Below are 17979 nucleotides of genomic sequence, written 5' to 3' on the forward strand. Positions count from 1 at the left end.
TAACAGATTCTGGAGAGGTTGGGAAAGAGGCAATCAGTGCATCTTACTCAACCTTGGCTGTTGATGCCTCCAGGATCACTCTGGCACCATCTAGGACCTCTGATATACTATTTTAAACCAAACACCTTTTCCAAAAAAAAAAAAAACTGTCCATTTGGACCAGTCATTTTACTCAAGGGACAGAGGCTATTATACACAACAGAGGTCTGGTGTCTGGAAAAGCTGAGCATCTTTATAAGAGCTTGGAATGAAAAAAATAAAAAGCCCATCCTTCTGAGTGAGGCCAGCCAACCCAGCTGGAGAAGACAGCACACTGTGGGGGGTTGCCAAAGGACCACTGGGCCAGCTTGCCAGACCCTGGGCCAAACCATTGTATAAGCTCCTGAGTATTGGAAGGGATGAAAAAAAATCAGGACATGTTTTCAGCTTTGTTCAGGGGCCCAGAACATGCTTTCAACTCCAGGAATCTCTGCTCTTCTCTGCAAATGGAAAATATGACCCATGAGAACAAACTTGACCACTAGAACATGTGCCTAGTCACCCAGCTCTGTAACTTGGGGTTAGGGGCGCTATGCCTCACGCCACCTTGTGACCATTTTCCAGAGACCCCTCTGTCCCTCTGAGCAGTTAGCTCACTTTAATAGTTTAAAGACAGGTCAGTGACCTCAAAATCAAGTACAAAATGTGCATTTATTGACATCTGTTCTGGGCCACACTGGGCTTCTATCAAGAACAATATCAAATATAAAAGGAAACACATTAGTATAGTTAGCAACCGAGTGCGGTTGTAGATACCAGGTGATGTTTTTTCCAGATTTGGCAGAGGAAATATGATTACCTTATATTCAACAGTGTAACACTGAACATGCACTAGAGTTCCAGATTCAGCAAAGAAATGTTAGTAACATTTCAAGTAACAATATAGTTTATTTCTTTATTTCACCACCTTTTATATGTATGAACTGTGATGCAAGCCTTGCTTACATCCTACGGAGCCAGGCCAAGAAATATGCTTTATATTGGTTATTTGATCTTCAACATCAGATTGTCATTAGAGGTGGGCAAAACCACACCAAAAAGAAAGTGAAAGACATCTCCAGGTACGGCACTAAATGAACACTTGAAGCCACAGAGTTTGCCCATGGCCAATTTCTTGTGTTTCTTGTAGAGAGAGAACAGGACAGCGGGGCTTTATTTTGACATTTTAGGGGCTTCATGCCAATCAGTATCACAGGACAAAGACAATAAGTAAGTAAAGAAATGAAGAAACAAACAGGCAAGTTGCACCAGAACAGATGGGCTTAAATTAACCAAGTGACAGTTTGGGCGTCAGTCCCGCAAGGCTGTCACGTGAAATGGCAGGAGAAGAGAAGTACCACAAGCCTCAGTCGCTCAGAGGCTGCGGAGCAGCCCCAGGAAACCTCAGAGAGGCCACCCCTCCAGGCTGGCTACCCTGACTTGCCCGCTGCCTCCTTGAGGGCACTCTTCCCCTGACAGTGCTTGCAGGGGAGGGCTGGGCCGAGGTGCTCTGGAGGTACTGGAAGGCACTCTGACGGCCCACCTGCCTCTCTATGCAGTTAAAGGTGAGGGCCACTCCCACATTGGCCTTCATGACTCTGGAGGAGCCATCGGATGTGCCATCAAAGCACCGGCCGAGTGCGATCTCCTTGGCTGTGCGAGGGTCCTGGTCAGTGACAGTGTAGATGCCATAGTTGTGGCCCAGTGGGTCCAAGGGCGCCAGCATGGTGTACTCACTGGTGTCATTGTTGACCGCCAGCGGTAGGTGGTTGACCAGGTACTCATGCAGCATAGAGTTTACACTGGCTCGTTGGCAACTGCCCTGGGGGATGACCTTCACCAGTGTGCGGTCCACACGGTCCTGGTCATAGAGCATCCCACTGCACTTGAACTCCAAACAGGCAGAGGAGATGTTGGGCTGGTCCCTGTCCCGTGTGCTCTTCACATCCCGGATTCCATACAGCTTTCCCACTGTCCGCCGGTGGGTGCCCCCCATGTTACGGGATCGCACGTTTATCTCCAATGGCCCCACAATCTTCACCTTGATGTAGCAAGCCCTGAACTCCATTGGTTTGGGCCACCATGCCAGGTAGTCTTCAGTCCAGCTCATGGGGTCATCCTCGTTGAAAGGGACTGTGTTATAGTCATACCGATCCCCCTCAATCTGGTAGAACCGGAAATGGGCTGCACTGGGTGGCGCGTCCTCGCATTCCCGGAGGTTCTCAAATGCATAGATGGGTCCATTGCCCTCCTCAGCTGAGTTGGGCCTTGGCTTGGCCATGCTGATCTGGAAAGCTGTCTTCTTGACCCGTGGGTCCTCATGGTCTGTCCGGCGGTACTTGAGTTTGTTGAGGTAGGGCTGAGGGACACCAATTGCATTTGGGTTGAATTTAGGAGAAGATTCCACCGCTTCCAGCTCTTCCCCAGCCAGGCTGGCCAAGACGTAGGCAGAGTAAGCATCGGGGGACTGGTCATCACAGAAGGCAGGCAGGCAGGCCCCATTGGGACCTGTGAGGACACTGTCAAAGCGGCCCCAGGCCCTGGGGTTGGAGGAGAAGCCAGTCCTGGGCTCCAGGTTGATCACAGAGACCACAACCCCCTGGATCTGCTCACTGGGCAAGAACCTCTCACTCCGGTAGGCCCTCACCTTGATGAAGCACCTCCTGCTTTCCGGGACATCCAGGTTAAAAAGCCTCCTCTCACGGATCTCCATGTTGCCCACCAGGAAGGTCCTGTCTTCCCTTCTGTTCCGCCTTTGGCTTTCAGGTTTGAAGTCACCTTCCTCCTCCCACAGCCCTGTGTCTGGGTTGAGCGACCAGAGTTTCATCATAGGCACATGCTCTGGCATCTTGACCTGGGTCGAGTCAAGATGAACCTTCACCTTGCCAACATTAAGGGACTCTGAGGTGGCTTCATCTCTGAAGTCCACAGAGAACATGCCATATGTCCGAAGAGGGAAAGTGTCTCCTTCATCATTGATGAAGTTCAGGTCACTCTGGGCAGCAGTAGCTGTGGAAATATTCCGGGGATCCAGGAAAGTCACACTTGCCTTTACTTTTCCCATGTAGGGCTCCCCGTTCTGCCGGTAGAAACTCTTGGATGGGATCTCCAGCTCAGCCACAGGGTCTTCACCAGCCATATCCCCTAAGGGGATAATGTTGGTCTCCATGGCCTCCAAGGTGATGGGCTCTTTCCGCCGAAGCATCTTGATCTCATGGAACACGGCACTCCCCTTCTTATTGAAGGGTAGCACTTTGGTGGTGTTGACTAACTTCTGCAGCCTGTCCACAAACGTGAGCACCAGCCTCTCTGTGTCCTGAGGGACGTGGAGAGTGAATGTGCCCTTGTAGCCGGTCATGCTCACACGAGTGTTCCCCATGTACACGTGGCCGAAGCGCAGGGGTTCCCCATTGTCGGCTGCGCTGACTCGGCCCCGAACGATTCTCCGAGTCTCCGTACACCGCTGGCAGCTGCATTCCATCGCCACCTTGGTGGGCAGCGTGTACCCGCTGCACTGGATCTCCCTCTCCTCTGTTTTGGAGATCCCACAGCAGTGCTCCACAGCATCTCGGCACCTGATCCCATTATCCTGCTGCCCTGCACAGGTCTTGATAGGGCAATGACCCACATCATAGTAGAAGGAGTTGGTGGCATTCTGGAAACAGTCATGGGGCAGCCGGATAAGATAGCTCTCGGGGGTTGGGTTGCAAGGAATCTCATCAGGGGCTATGGAGGGAAATAGTTCAGACATTAAATGCAAGTCCTTTTCCTACACAAAGGGCACCTCAACCTCACCTCTCTGACCTCTCTGCGTGCTTTCAGGTTTTCAAAGCACTGGCATGGTCCCAACTCTCACAGAACTCCTCTGAGGGAGAATGGATAGCCATTACTAATTCCATTTTATCCTTGGAGAAACAGAGTTCCTTGCGGAGACCACTACAGTAATGGTTCTCATTGGAGGGATCTTGAAAATTTGTGAGGGTGTTCTGAGTTAGCACCAAAACTGGGAGTGGCTACTGGCTTATCGTGGGTGGGACGGGCTTGCAGCTCTGTTTTCTGCAGTATCTGGCACTGTGTGACATAAAGAATTTTTCTGCATTCTGCTTTCACATATTCTATAGACATTCATGTACATGGAAAGCAAGTTTAAATGATCAGAACCTGGTATTTTATACATGGTTTTACCGTGCATTGAATTTTTGAAGACTGCAACTACCATATAAATTGAGCTAAGATTGTACTTTGTTTAGCTTGGTAAAATACCAAGAACTGCTTCTTGTCTCAGAAAAACCACCTCCCTACAACTGCCCAAGGAATGTGAAACAGTGACCCTCTACGTGTCAGTATTAGTTGTGGTCACATTCATGGTAACTGGATTCAAGTGCAAGTGTCTGACTTCTTGGTGGGTGTTCTTGTGTCATTAACACTTACATATTTAAATACATATGATTTTGCATTAAAATTTTTTTTTCTATTTCCATTTTATGTCATTAGGAGCATGTCCATATATATATCTTAAAATCACATGTAGTTATTACCTATAAATTTAACTTGAGAATAGTAAACTACTTTTTAGTTTAAAATACTAAACATATAAAGTATTAAGAATAACTGTGACAAGCAGGGAGCACTGGTATAATGAGCTGGGAACCACGGTTGACAGGGTTCCACATCTCATCTGCCAAGGTCCAAGCGCCCTGTGTCCTGTCTGTCCTGAGCTGTGTTGCTCAACTTTCTTGGAGTCTGTGAAATATTCAAGAATCCTCCCAACAAATTTCCTCCTGCCTTTTGCTTGGTTTTGTTTAGGCCGATTACTAAGCTATCCTCCTTCCCCCTCACTTTGCAAGTACAGGTTCCTGACTGGTCTCAGCCTCCGGTCTCCCCTCCTCCAGCTCACTTCTAGAAGCCAGCTTTAATCAGGTCACCCTTTCTTGTAAAGCCCCCTCAGTTTCCCACTTCTCAAACTTTGCTCACGCTGGCCCTTGATCTGGAACGCCCCCACCTCCATACACATAGACCCTGGCCATTGTTTAAGATCAGGGGTTCATGATACTGACCATGAATTAGAATTACCAGGCAGAGCTTTAACCTGAGTGTTCCCAGGCCACATCCCAAACCAATAAAATCAAGCTCCCTGGAGGTAAAACCCAGGCATAAATATTTTTTAAAAACTCAACAGGTGGACCTACTGTATAACACAGGAAACTCCGCTCCATATTATGTGGCAGCTGGGATAGGAAGGGAGTTTGAGGGAGAATGGATAAATGTACATATAGGGCTGAGTCCCTTCACTGTTCACCTGAAACTACCACAACATTGTTAATCAGTTATTTGTGCACACATGCTAAGTCACTTCAGTCGTGTCTGACTCTTTGCGACCCTATGGACTGTAGCCTGCCAGGCTCCTCTGTCCATGAGATTCTCCAGGCAAGAATACTGAGTGGGTTGCCATGCCCTCCTCCAGGGGTTCTTCCTGACCCAGGGATCAAAACGGCATCTCCTGCAACTCTTACATTGCAGGTAGATTCTTTACCATAGAGCCACCAGGGAAGCCCTAATCAGCTGTACCCCAATACAAAATTAAAAGTTAAAAAAAAAAACAACAACGCAACAGTTGATCCCAGTGGGTGGCCAAAGCTAAAAACCACTGTTTAAGCCTCCAGCAACCAGCCACAACAGTCATTCCCACCTAGAAGTTCTCTGTTTCTCATCCGTAACATCCACAACTCCTTATCTCCTGTTTCAGCTGCATTTTTTTTCTCTCTCTACTGACTTGTCTCTTATTTCTCCACCCCTCCTGAAGTGGCAGATCTGTGAGGATAGGATCAAGGTCTGTGCCATCTTTGTGTCCCAGAAAGCACAGCACTGTGCACAGCCCAGGACAGCCCAAGTTTTGACTGTTCGGTTATGCCCACTGTGGCAGGGGTTCTCCAGGGGCCCTGCTGGGCTTACCTATGACAGTCAGCTGGGCGATGCGGGACTTTGCAGCCCCAGCATCACTCTGGGCCTTGCAGAAGTACTCCCCGGCCTGGTCCCGCTGCAGATTCCTCAGCACCAGCTTACTCTCATGCTTGTAGAGGGAGGGATCCAACAGTGTGTTGTTATGGTACCTGCAAGGGATGGAGAGACAGACTGAGGGGCAATGGAAGGGCTGGTATCCTTAAGGACAGTGTCAGAGCCAGGCAGGTGACGGACAGGACCCTGCAGATGCCAACTCTACAACTGACTCGGCTCGTTCAAGAGCACTGACTGGCCTGGGAGTCAGGAGACTTGCTTTTCGGTCTCAGCCCCACCGCTGACTGGCTATGGACCCTTGGAGGAATCCTTTCACCTCTGAGCTTCAACTTCCTGTTCCATTCATATGAAATAGATGCCATGATTCCTAGCTGATCCGTAGAATTGTTGAGAGGGTGAAATAAGATAATGGCTGTAAAATGTTTGTGAAGGGTAAAGGACAGCCACTGGGGACTCTAACCTTGTTTGCCTTTGGGAAATTAGGACTGGGAAACTTGGTTCTGTGTCCCAAAGATATAGAGTCAGGGCCCTAAGACCACAGCTGCTCTGTAGGGACCCCAGCTTCAACAGGACAACAGAGCTTGTTGGTTGTTTGAGTGGCCTCAATCCTGTTGGCCCCCACTTTTTAAAATTTTTTTTTAAATTTTTGGCTAAACCATGCTGCGTGTTAGAATCTTAGTTCCCTGCTCTACACCCCTTGCAGTCTTAATCACTGGACCACCAGAGAAGTCCCCAACCGTCCCCCACTTTTAAGTGCCCATTCCCCGATGATGCACCAGGGCCTTGTGTGTGTGTGTGTGTGTGTGTGTGTGTGTGTGTGTGCGTGTGCGCACACGCACGCACACTCAGTCATGTCCAACTCTTTGTGACCCCATGGACTGTAGCCTTCCAGGCTGTTCTGTCCATGGAATTTTCCAAGCAAGAATACTGGAATACGTTGCCATCTCCTACTCCAGGGGATCTTCCTGACCCAGGGATCGAACCCACATCTCTTGCATTTCCTGCACTGGCAGCAGGTTCTTTACCACTGCATTGCCTGGGAAGCCACACTAGGGCCTTACTTGTAACTTTATTCTGCTGGTTATTGTCATGATTAATAACTCCAGACCCGGTGCAAGAAAGCTCTGGTTTTCCAAGAGGAGAATTAGGCCAGATAGCTGGCAGAATACTCACCAGAAATACTTGTCTGGTTTGGGCTTCCCTGTGGCCTTACAGCACAGGGACACGCTCTGCCCAGCTCTTCGTGCTTTTGTCTCAGGGTTCATCACAATGTACGGCGTTTCTGAGACAGGGATGAGAAATGGTGTTTGGGGTTTTTCTTTGTGACAGGTTCTCCAGAGCCTTGCTCCCTCAAGTATTTTGACATGTGTTAAAATTGTACAATTTCACACACACACCCTAGCCCCCTTCTAAGGGTCCTAATGGAGTCCACTCCCTCCATCCACTAAGATGGGACCTGCTCCCATAGCCTCTTGGGCAGTATCTGGGTGAGGCAGCAGCGAGCCAAGGGGACCCTGTACCAGGCAAGATTCCCAAGCATTGCCATTGAGACAGAGCTGGCTGTTTCAAATAGTGCAGTACTTTCTCTTCTGATTCCAGCAGAATTTTCTGGCCATTCTGCACTGTTCCTGAATTTCCCCAGCCTCTCTCTCTATAACCTCCAAGCCTTACACTATACTATCATTGACTATTTTAGATAAGGTGGCAGGAAAGAACTTATACATCTGAGGGAGCAAGCCATGCCACTATCTGGGGGAAGAATACTCCAAGCAGAGTATATAGCAAGTGCAAAGGCCCTGAGGCAGGAGTGTGCTTGTGTAGTTGACAAATAGATAGGAAGCTTTTGCAACTGTAGTAGAGTGACTCAGTGGGGGTGGTGGGGAGTGTAATAGGAGAGAAGAGAAGGTAAGTAATGGGTGGAGGGTGGGGAGCCAGATGATGTTGGAACTTGTGGATTTTTTAGTTTTACTCTGGGCAAGCTGGGAGGCCAGCTCTGAGTACTAGAATCCTTTTATTTAAAAGTCCAGCCTTCCTCCCCAGCCCTACCCCAGAGAACTTAAGTACCTGCCCTCACGAACTCCGCCCTGATGGTGGCTGCCTTCAGTCTAGTCTTAGGGACCATGAGGTGGATAGGCACAAACTTGGTCTTTGTGATCTTCAGGATGCTTTTTCCATCGGGGCACAACCCAGGGACTCGGAACCTCCCACTGCTGTCCGTCTGGGTCAGTAGCTTAGGTGTCTTTCTCAGGAGGTAGACAGCAGCCCCTGAGGCTGGGGCACCCCCAGGGAGGGAGACAGCCCCATACAGCATGAAGTCCTGACACAAGCATGCGTCACACTCAGCATTCACCTTGCCCATGGGGCAGGTAAGGTCACAGGCTGTGGAAAAAGAGGCCGCATCAGGAAGGCATGTATGGATTCTGGCCCTCCTTCAGCCATGTCCCACCTGTGGAGTCCCATATGCTCCCTCTCATCCTTAGGACTTTGTTACCTCCCTCATCAGCCTGCGTAACTAATTCCTACTCATCCTTCAAGACCTAGCTCAGGACACCTCCTCTAGGAAGACTTAATTGATTCCCCTAAGTGATGATAATTGACCCTGCTCTGTGCTCCCACATTATCCCCTACACCCCCCATCAGTGCACATAATTACTTGATGAGTGGATGAATGAATGAATGAACCTGTCTCAGTCTGATCCTCTAACCTATTCTAGGCTATTTCAGCCCCAGCCGCATGCCCTACCTGGTACCAGGAGCAGGGGTGGTACCTGAACAGGCCTGTTCCATGCAGTGCCGGCCCTCCTCAGTGGCCTCACTGCACAGCGACACCGACTCCGCCAAGCAGGTGCGTGTTCGGGTCTGGACCCCAGGGTGACCACAAGCAGCAGAACACTTGCTCCAGGGAGACCACGGACTCCAGAGGCTGTGCTCTGTGTCTCGGCGCAAGGATCCTACAAAGAAGACCAGCAGGTGGTCTGACTTCCCTCCCAAGGGGACTCCCATCAGGATGTCTGACCCTGAGGCTGCTTTTTCTCAGAGATCCAGGCCTCCATGTACATCCTAGATGTCTTTGATATTTATATTTCCTACAAGGATTTTTCCAACAGATGGACACCAAGAGACTTGAGGAAGTGGTGTCTCTTAATTTTCACAATGACACCACCAAATGGGCTATAGGTGCCCCTGAAAGGGACTTACTGGCCAAGCGCTGGGACTTTGATGTGCTGTCCTTGGGTGTGGAGGAAAGCACCATCTTTACTCTCTCCCAGTGTGCAAACAGCCCCTGCTCCTGCAGAAGGGGCCCTGGAAAGTCAAGACCTGGGGCCTCAGCAACATCAAGCCCCCTCTGCCTACACTCCTCATCCTTGATCTGAGGGCTGTGTGCAAGAAAACAGGGGCCTCGAACCTCACCCTGAGACATCACCCAGCCTGGGTTCCTGATCCAGGTGACTGCCACTGCCACCTGAGCCTGCAGGATCAGGCCGTGTGCACTGGCAGAACCCCAGGAATGGAAGATGCACAGTCAATAATGGACAGGCCTACAGCTGGCTCTGAATTACCCAGTATGGGGAGAAAGGACAGAAAGAGCATGAACTCTTGGACTCTGCAAACACAGGCTTGGGTTTAAATCCCAGCATTCCATTGACCAGCTGTGTCATTCCAAGAAGCTCCCTAACCTCTCTGAACCTGGAATAGCTTGTCAAAATAGAGATTCCTCACAGTTAGTTGTGAAAGTTGAGTAATGGAGATTAACTAGCAGCGTCTGGCACAGAGGAACTAAAATAGGAATGAAAACTTAGTGGGCATTCACCTGCATTAAGCCCTCTGCATTTACTATCTAATTTAATCCTCGTAAAAAACCCCATAAAGTGAAACTGTTAGTCGCTCAGTCACATCCGACTCTGCGATCCCATGGACTGTAGCCCACAAGGTTCCTCTGTCCATGGAATTCTCCAGGCAAGAATACTGGAGTGGGTTGCCTTTCCCTTCTCCAGGGGATCTTCCTGACCCAGGGATTGAACACAGGTCTCCTGAATTACAGGCAGATTCTTTACTGTCTGAGCCACCAGGGAAGCCCAAAACCCCCCATGAAGGTATATTAATATCTCTCTTCCACACGTGAGAAACCTGAGGCTCAGAGAGTTTCAGAAAATCTGCCTAAGGAGCACAGTAGAGACAGTGGGCCCAGATTCAAAGCAGTCCAACTCCAGAGCCTGTGGTCTTCCCCATCAGTAAAGTGGATTAAAAGGAAACTATCCATCAACACAGAACACTGTTGGGAACATTATGGCGCTCATGAAACTAAAGGGTTATTATGGAGTTGAAGCACGTGTATGTATGCGACGTCCAGAGTTTCCATGGCCAGATGCAGGCCCTGGCCTCCCGCTGTGCGGAGGCTGGTGAGAAGTAGGGCGTGGGGGCTGGCCAGGCTCACCTGGAGGGCAGAGGAAGCGCACGGTGTAATTAGAGCAGTTCTGGCCGGGTCGCTGCTCCCTGTTGAGGCACCAGAAGCCCTCGAGGGGGCTGCCGTGGACCACTTGGCCAGTGCTGCCTGCGGGTATCCAGCTGGTGGTTCGAGCCTCTAGCCGCAGGGGCCGAGCGCACACCCGGTCCCCGTAGTAGAATTGAATGGCATCCAGCCGTTCGTAGTCACCCTGCCCACCTGGGTGGTCAATGTTGAACCAGGTCGTCCACTCCCCAGGACCTGAAAGAGAGCCAGAGAGAGCCAGGTGGGAGCCAGGTGGGAGCCAACCGGGCCCCAGAGCGCCGAGTGAGCTCAACCCCTGGGAGTCATCCCCGCTACCCCTCACCCACCCCTCACTGGTCTCAGACCCCATGGTATCTCTCTGTGCAGCATTTCTAGACTCTCTTACCCTTCTGCACACCCTACTGCCAAACATTCTCAGCAGTCTGGCTATACCATGTTAATAACTTCCTGCCTGGTGTCTCTACCTCCAGCTTCCCCAAACCATCCCCACCCCTCTTCAACACTACAGTCAGAGTGAGCTTTCTCCATGCAGCCTGGGCCACATCACTCTCAGCTTTAATTCCCTTAGCCAGGTATTTAGGTGTTAATGAGCTGGTTATCTCCACCCTTCTCTCTCTGCTCTCTCCCTGCCAGCCTGTGCTCTGGCCCCAGCAAACCCTACAGCATTCCTGGGATCTATCAGGCAGCTTTATGCTTCTGAGCATTCCTATATACTTGGTCCCTCTGCCTGGACAGAGATGTTGGCCAAACACCTTTTTTTTTTTTTAAGTTCCCTGACCAGGGATGGAACCCAGACTCCCTGCTGGGGAAGCACTGAGTCTTAACCACTGGACTGCCAGGGAAGTCCTCAAATGCCTTTTAAAAGTGGATTTCTATGGAAATTCCCAAATGGCTCAGTGGGTAATAGAATCTGCCTGCAATGCAGGAGATGTGGGTTCAATCCCTGGGTCAGGAAGATCCCCTGGAGAAGGGAATGGCAACCCACTCCAGTATCCTTGCCTGAAAAATCCCATGGACAAAGGAGCCTGGCGGGCTACAGTCCAAAGGATGGCAAAGAGTTGGACACAACTGAGCAAAGCATTTTGTCTATGGAACCCTGACATTGTCCTCTGACTGCAGAGATTCTCTTAACAAGCTCAGTAAATACCAACCCCCTCACCCCCATCAGTCCCTGCTCCAGCCACAACTCACTGTCCAGGAGGTTAGCAGGCTTGGCAAAGACACCTGAGGTCTTCTTCCCAGGCTGGACTCTTCTTACTGACTGATTGAGCATCATCTGCCTCCCTGAGGGCCAGGAGGAGAAGTGAGAACCCAAGACAGTTACAGGGGCCCAGCAGGGTCCTGCTACTAGCCTCTCAGGACGTAGGGAAGCAAGGTGATGTGGGGGATGGAACGTGAGTGCTGGGCTTGGGTTCAGAGTCTCACTCTGCCATTGACTGGCTGTATGATCTCAAAAGCTTTATTCTTTTAAATTTGTTTCCTCATAAAATAGAGCTTTACCCTGTTTACAATAGCTAGGACATGGAAGCAACCTAGATGTCCATTGGCAGACGAATGGATAAGGAAGTTGTGGTACATATACACAATGGAATATTACTCAGCTACAAAAAAGAACACATTTGAGTCAGTTCTAATGAAATGGATGAAACTGGAGCCTATTTTACAGAGTGAAGTAAGTCAGAAAGAGAAACACCAATACAGTATATTAACACATATATATGGAATTTAGAAGACAGTAATGACTGACCATATATGCAAGACAGCAGAAGAGACACAGATGTAAAGAACAGACTTTTGGGCTATGTGGGAGAAGGCTAGGGTGGGATGATTTGGGAGAATAGCATTGAAACATGTATATTACCATATGTAAAATAAATGACCAGTGCAAGTTCGATAAATGAAGCAGGGCACTCAAAGCCATTGCTCTGGGACAACCCAGAGGGATAGGGTGGGGTAGGGTGGGGCGGGGCGGGGAAGGAAGAGGGAGGGGGGTCACGATGGGGGGACACATGTAAATCCATGGCTGATTCATGTCAATGTATGGCAAAAAGCACAATATTGTAAAGTAATTAGCCTCCAGTTAAATTAATTTTTTTTAAAAAGTAGAGCTGCACCAACAATCACCACATCACAGGGTCATGGTGCCTTTTCAGGGTGATCGTGAAGGTAAAGGGATCTGGCATGCAGTGCATGCTCAACCAGTTCGGTTTTCTTTTCACTTTTGTTCTAGAAATGGACCATGAGATGCTGCAAGGCAGCCGGGGCTCCTCCTGTAGGATCTGAGCCCATCCTTCTTGGCAGAATGGAACCTTACTTTCCTCATCTTGTGAAATGGAGATATTAGTTCCCACTGCACATGTGGTGGTCCAGTTGGCATGAGGATTTCATAAGGAAACACAAAGTCTCTGAAGTACATGGCGATTGAGACTATGAGCCCCAGACATTGCCACTTCCTGACTGTGTGACCTTGGGCCAGATACTTAACTCATCTGACCCCTCATCATAAACTAAGGATAGTAATAGTACCCATCTCAGAGGATTATACAGATTAAATAAGCTTCTTCATAAAATCCACTTAGAATAAGGCCTGGCACACAATGTTTGCCAAGTAAAGTATTAGCAACTCCATTTAGCTCAAGACCTGGACAATAGATGTCCATCTCCCTTCTCCTGGCAAAGTTTGACTTTGGGAATCCACCCTCACCCTCATAGGATCTGGCTGGAGGAGTGGTCCTTTAATTTTTTTTTTTTTTTTTTGGCCACACCATGCAGCCTGTGGGAGCTTAGTTCCCCAGTCAGGGACTGAGTCAGTGCCCTCTGCACTGGAAGTATGAAGTCTTAACCACTGGCCACCAGGGAAGTCCCAGTCCTTTAGTTTTCTGACTGCAGCTGGAGAAGTCTCCCTGAGGAAGGGTATGGGATCTTTGAGCCACAGGCGGCGAGCCTCCAGGCCCAACCCACCTGAGACTGAGTTGGAGGCTCCAAAACAGAAAGGTAAGAGGAGAGCAGAGGCCTGCAAAAGCTTCAAAAGGCAATTAACTCTCACATGAGAGAGTCAAATTAGTATTCTCTTTGCTGCTGCTGCTGCTAAGTCACTTCAGTCATGTCCGACTCTGTGCGACCCCATAGGCGGCAGCCCACCAGGCTCCGCCATCCCTGGGATTCTCCAGGCAAGAACACTGGAGTGGGTTGTCATTTCCTTCTCCAATGCATGAAAGTGAAAAATGAAAGTGAAGTCACTCAGTCGTGTCCGACTCTTAGCGACCCCATGGACTGCAGCCTACCAGGCTCCTCCATCCATGGGATTTTCCAGGCAAGAGTACTGGAGTCGGGTGTCATTGCCTTCTCCGTCTTTGCTGCTTAACTGGGGGTGATAGTAGCTCTTTTAATCAAACTAATCTGATTTCCCTTCAGATTGCTGAATGTTAATCATCTTCATCAACAACAGCTGTCAGGGTAGAAAGAGCAAGGCAGGAGGTGGGCATCTAGAGGGTTCGGCAAGATGCTCAGACAGCCTTTGTTCCTGCATCTGCAGTCACAAAGCCTGCAGTGCTCATAGCTCTATGAGAGAATTCTGAGCCTTTTTTTGCTTTACCTGAGTATGTAGCTAGAAATCAGGAAAAGAAAGGGAGATAGGAGAGTGTATGCAGCCCGGTGCTGTGAGCTCTGATGCTCAGATGCCTTGGGGAGCCCACCCGGCAAATTCTCTCCACCTGTTTCCTGGGGAATTCAGAGTCACCAGAGAATGGGGTCCAAGGACAAGGAGACCAGAAGGGGTTCTGGTGTCTCTGTGAAATTTGGCTACAGGGTCTAAATGAATTTTCATGAAACTAAAATCAGATCTCACCCTAAATCCAGATGTAAGAACTCAGGGATTCCTTTTGCTTTGGCTATCAGGAAGCTCAGAGCTAAATTTAGCACTCAGGGGGCAGTGGTAACCCTCTTATCTTTTTTCCTCCTTCTGAGTGACATCTTATCCCTCTCCTCATTTAAAAGATTCTGTCCTGTGAGTTTTAATATTGGGACCTATCTCAAACCCTTTAGGAAAACAAGCAGGGTATAAACCATGAATAAATAGATAAACCAGCCTCAGGTCTTACTGCCATGGCTATAGTTTAAGGCAGGTGCAGAGTTGGGTCCCAGACCAAATGCGACTTCCCTATAGCAAGTGGCAGCTTAGAGAGACGGGAGATACTTAGCCTGTACCCAACGTGGAGGTGATCTCCAGAACCAGCAAGAAGAACATGCAGGCCTTCATCCCCACCATCTTTCCCCGGTCCTGTGGGGAACGTGGCAGGAGCTGAGTGAGGGTTCCTTCACAGAGTTGGAGTCCCTGGAATGCAATCCCTGAGAAGTTTCTCAGATCAGTGACCTGCAAAGAAACAAAGCTTATCAGGTTCCATATTCTGAGTTGACTCTTAGGTTTTGAGCAGAACTAATTCTTTTCTTTCTTTTAAAAAAATTTTTATTCATTCATTTTTTTAGCTGCACCTTGCCACATGTGGGGTCTTAGTAACCCAACTAGGGATTGAATCCGCATCCCCTGCATTGGAAGCATGGAGTCTTCACCACTAGACAGCCAAGGAAGTCCCTAGAACTATTTCTTGACCTATCAAAGGTGAAAGGTGGACAGAATGAAGTCTTGTGAGGATGATACCTGCCCACATTGCTAATCTGGGCAGCTTGGGAGAGGCAGAGTCAGAATCTCAGTTCACATGAGGCAGACCTGGATTCAAACCCCGGGTCCAGGTGCTAGGACCCCACCTTGAGATAGGGCATAAGGGACAGTTGGGTGAGATGTTTCCTTGCCAGTGAGGCTGTGCCTGGGCTCACCCCCAGCAGCCTCTGGGTGGCTCATCAATCACTTCCAAGACCCAGGCTTGGGACCTGTTTTGCTGCCCTTGGTGGGACTCACATTCCTGCACGGCAAGGCTACATATTAAGGCTGGGCAGCCCCTGTCCCGACTACAGCAGCCTCTCACAGGACAGGCAAGCTGGAGGGTGCAGATGCTTCAGACACACCAGCTCCATGAACACATTTTCAGATGTGCACAGGCTGCAGATGGAACGCATTTCTGTCCTGCTTGGGAGTCACACAGCCAGGAGCCTGCGGCAGGCGAGCAGAGGGGACCCACAGGGAGAGGCCAGGGCCCCCCAGTAACTGCTGGGTGGGGGTTAGGGGCTGCAGGAACAGGAAGAGGAGCTCCCCTGTTCTCCAAGAGGTCTGGCAAGAGGGCCAGGACCCAGGCTCCCACTCAATTTTCTCTCTCTCCAGACCTCTGGCCAACCCAGACTCTGACCAGTGCCTGGAAATTCAAGAGGGATTCGCTTCAACCTCCGAAGTCCAGGGTGTGGTGAGAAAAGGGAGATTCCTCCTTTCTGGAAAAAAAGATTCAAAAACACTTAGTTGTCCCAGAAGAACAGACCAAGCCCACACTGCAGACCATCCAGCTCTAAGGCCACTAACTCTGCTACCTGTTTCTCAGCCCAGAGAACGGAGTGCAGGGTGTGCAGGGTCTTCAGGGTCTCCAGGGTCTCCAGCTCTTGTGGGTCTCACCCCAAGCTCCCAGGCTCTGAGCCGAGGGCTGAGCGCTCCCCAGGGCCTGCAAGGCCCTCAGTCTGGGACTGCTCTGGGACTGTCTGGAGCCAAGGTGGCTTGAGGCACCTTGTGGAAGAACCATTTCCCATCTGGCAGCCCACGGAAGTTTCCTCAGCATATGCTCTGCTGGTGAGACTCCCCAGTCCGCAGGTCTCAGAACGCTCAGACAAAGAAGACTGGCTGACCGCAGGAAAAAGGGAGCATATCCAGAGGTAAGAGACCCTGACTGGGGCCCTTCGAGGGCCCCTATCCTCACGTGGGGGAGGGAGAAGACTTGGGGCCAACTCCAAAGAAGAAAGGCGAGTCTTGTCCAGGGGAGGTGAGGCGGGTGGTCAGGGGTGCCCAGAGTAGCTGAGCCCGGCTGAGGGGTGCAGGGACAGGCTAAGGAGAACAGGAGCGGGGCTCACCGTGTCTTGAGCAGGACTCCTCAGCTGGGGGGTCCGAGTTTTCCTCTCTCCAGCAGGCCAGCCACGGGGCCTTATATAGCACAGCTGGAGGCTCAGCCTGTGGCAGTGCGCCACGGGAAGCAGCCGCGAAACCAGATCTGAGCCTGAGGAAGCTCAGCCTTCTCCTCCCCTCCCCACATCCCCAGCAGCTTCCAGAAGCCTGATTTCACTTTCAGATCCTCAGGGGGAGATGCCGCAGGGCCTGGGGATGGGCCAGGTGGGCAGCTGCCCAGGGCTCCATAGGCCAGAGCAGAGGGATGGGTGGGGAGGCAGGGGCATGGGGAGCAGCCCTGGGGAGGGGCCAAGGGGAATTCTACGTGTGGGCAGCGCTTCATGGCTCAGGGGGTGGTATGCTCTTGCCTAAGCTTTGCCTGCTGATCCCCAACATTCCCCTGGCCCCGGCCCACCTATGCAGAGAAAGAACTTTGCTGCCCTTAGCACATACTCTGAGTTCTCTGAGGCACACGGATCACCTGGCCTCTCAACTAGGGCTGCCTTGCCTGATTGGGCAACTACTTGGCTTCTGTGGCTCTGAGGGAGCGCTCAGGGACCCTCCAAAGGGACAAGCAGCAGAGGGATTGTGGGGCAAGGAGGAGAACAGTTCTTTCCTACCCCTTCCTGCCTTCATTTGGGTACCTGCCTATACTCATTGGATCCGAGAGGAATCCCTGCATATGGATTCTCTGAGATCGTGCCAGATGCTCATATATGTACGAGTGTGTGTGTGTGTGTGTGAAAGTGTGTGTGCGTGTGAGAGTATGTCGGGTATGGGCACCCACCAGCAATGAGCAGCCACCTTACCCATAGGTGGCGTAAGCCCCTGCTAGTGTTTCCAGACTTTAGCCGCCTCCCCCGCGGCATGAGCTTGCCTCTCCTCACAGGCAGCAGTTCTATAATTGTAGCATGCATTAGAAACCCCTAGAGAGCTTGTGAAAGCACAGATGCTGTACCCCACACCCAGGCTTTCTGGTTCAGTAGATCTGAAGTGAGGCCTGAGACTTTGCTTTTTTTTGAGACTTTGCATTTCTGACAAGCTCCCAGGTGATTTTGATGGGCTGGTTAATGGACCACCCAAGGAGAGAGTCCGGAGTGGAGGCACAAGATGGGGAGGGGGTGAACCAGGGAGACAGCAGGAGTTGCCAAGGTTTGCCTTACATCCCAGGCTCATCGGGCCTAGGCTGGGCTTTCTGCCTTAGGCGGGGCCTGGAGATGGAGGCCTGGCCCATGTGGCCCTCCACATCAGTGTCAGCTCCCTCTTTCCACACACTATCAACAAGCACCTGTTTGGAGCAGGCTCTAGGCTCGGTACTGGGAGGACATAGGGAGAAGACATGTCCGTGATTTCAGAGGAAAAAGCCCAGTATGGAAATGATCCCACAGTGCTGCAGGGCACAGTTATTCAGCTGTGCGTG

General features: G+C 50.5%; 1 protein-coding gene across 2 annotated transcripts; it reads right to left on the reverse strand.

Moving 5' to 3' along the window:
* Positions 1-671: 671 nt before the first annotated feature.
* CILP (cartilage intermediate layer protein) lies at positions 672-16712 on the reverse strand. Of its 2 annotated transcripts, XM_081513761.1 has the most exons (10): positions 15998-16622; positions 15823-15901; positions 14729-14894; positions 11714-11806; positions 10469-10738; positions 8802-8984; positions 8098-8412; positions 7207-7315; positions 5971-6128; positions 672-3744 (listed from the first exon to the last, which is right to left on the reverse strand). In XM_081513761.1, exons 3-10 carry the CDS (start codon positions 14787-14789, stop codon positions 1385-1387), a joined length of 3549 nt encoding a protein of 1182 aa, XP_081369887.1. In that variant the 5' UTR covers positions 14790-14894; positions 15823-15901; positions 15998-16622; the 3' UTR covers positions 672-1384. The 2 variants fall into 2 exon arrangements, with proteins under 2 accessions (XP_081369887.1, XP_081369886.1); XM_081513760.1 differs by lacking the exon at positions 15823-15901 and having other exon boundaries at positions 16529-16712.
* Between the last annotated feature and the right edge of the window lie 1267 nt (positions 16713-17979).

This window comes from Giraffa tippelskirchi, chromosome 7 (genome assembly GCF_054371585.1).
Source record: "Giraffa tippelskirchi isolate mGirTip1 chromosome 7, T2T-mGirTip1v1.2.pri, whole genome shotgun sequence".
Taxonomy (NCBI): domain Eukaryota; kingdom Metazoa; phylum Chordata; class Mammalia; order Artiodactyla; family Giraffidae; genus Giraffa; species Giraffa tippelskirchi.

Coding starts and splice junctions, on each gene's coding strand:
- CILP (XM_081513760.1), bottom strand. CDS start 14,789: ATGGTGGGGATGAAGGCCTGCATGTTCTTCTTGCTGGTTCTGGAGATC. Junction 7,316..8,097: donor GGCGGAGTTCGTGAGGGCAG/GTACTTAAGTTC, acceptor TCCCTGTCTCAG/AAACGCCGTACATTGTGATG. Junction 6,129..7,206: donor AAACCAGACAAGTATTTCTG/GTGAGTATTCTG, acceptor CATCCCTTGCAG/GTACCATAACAACACACTGT.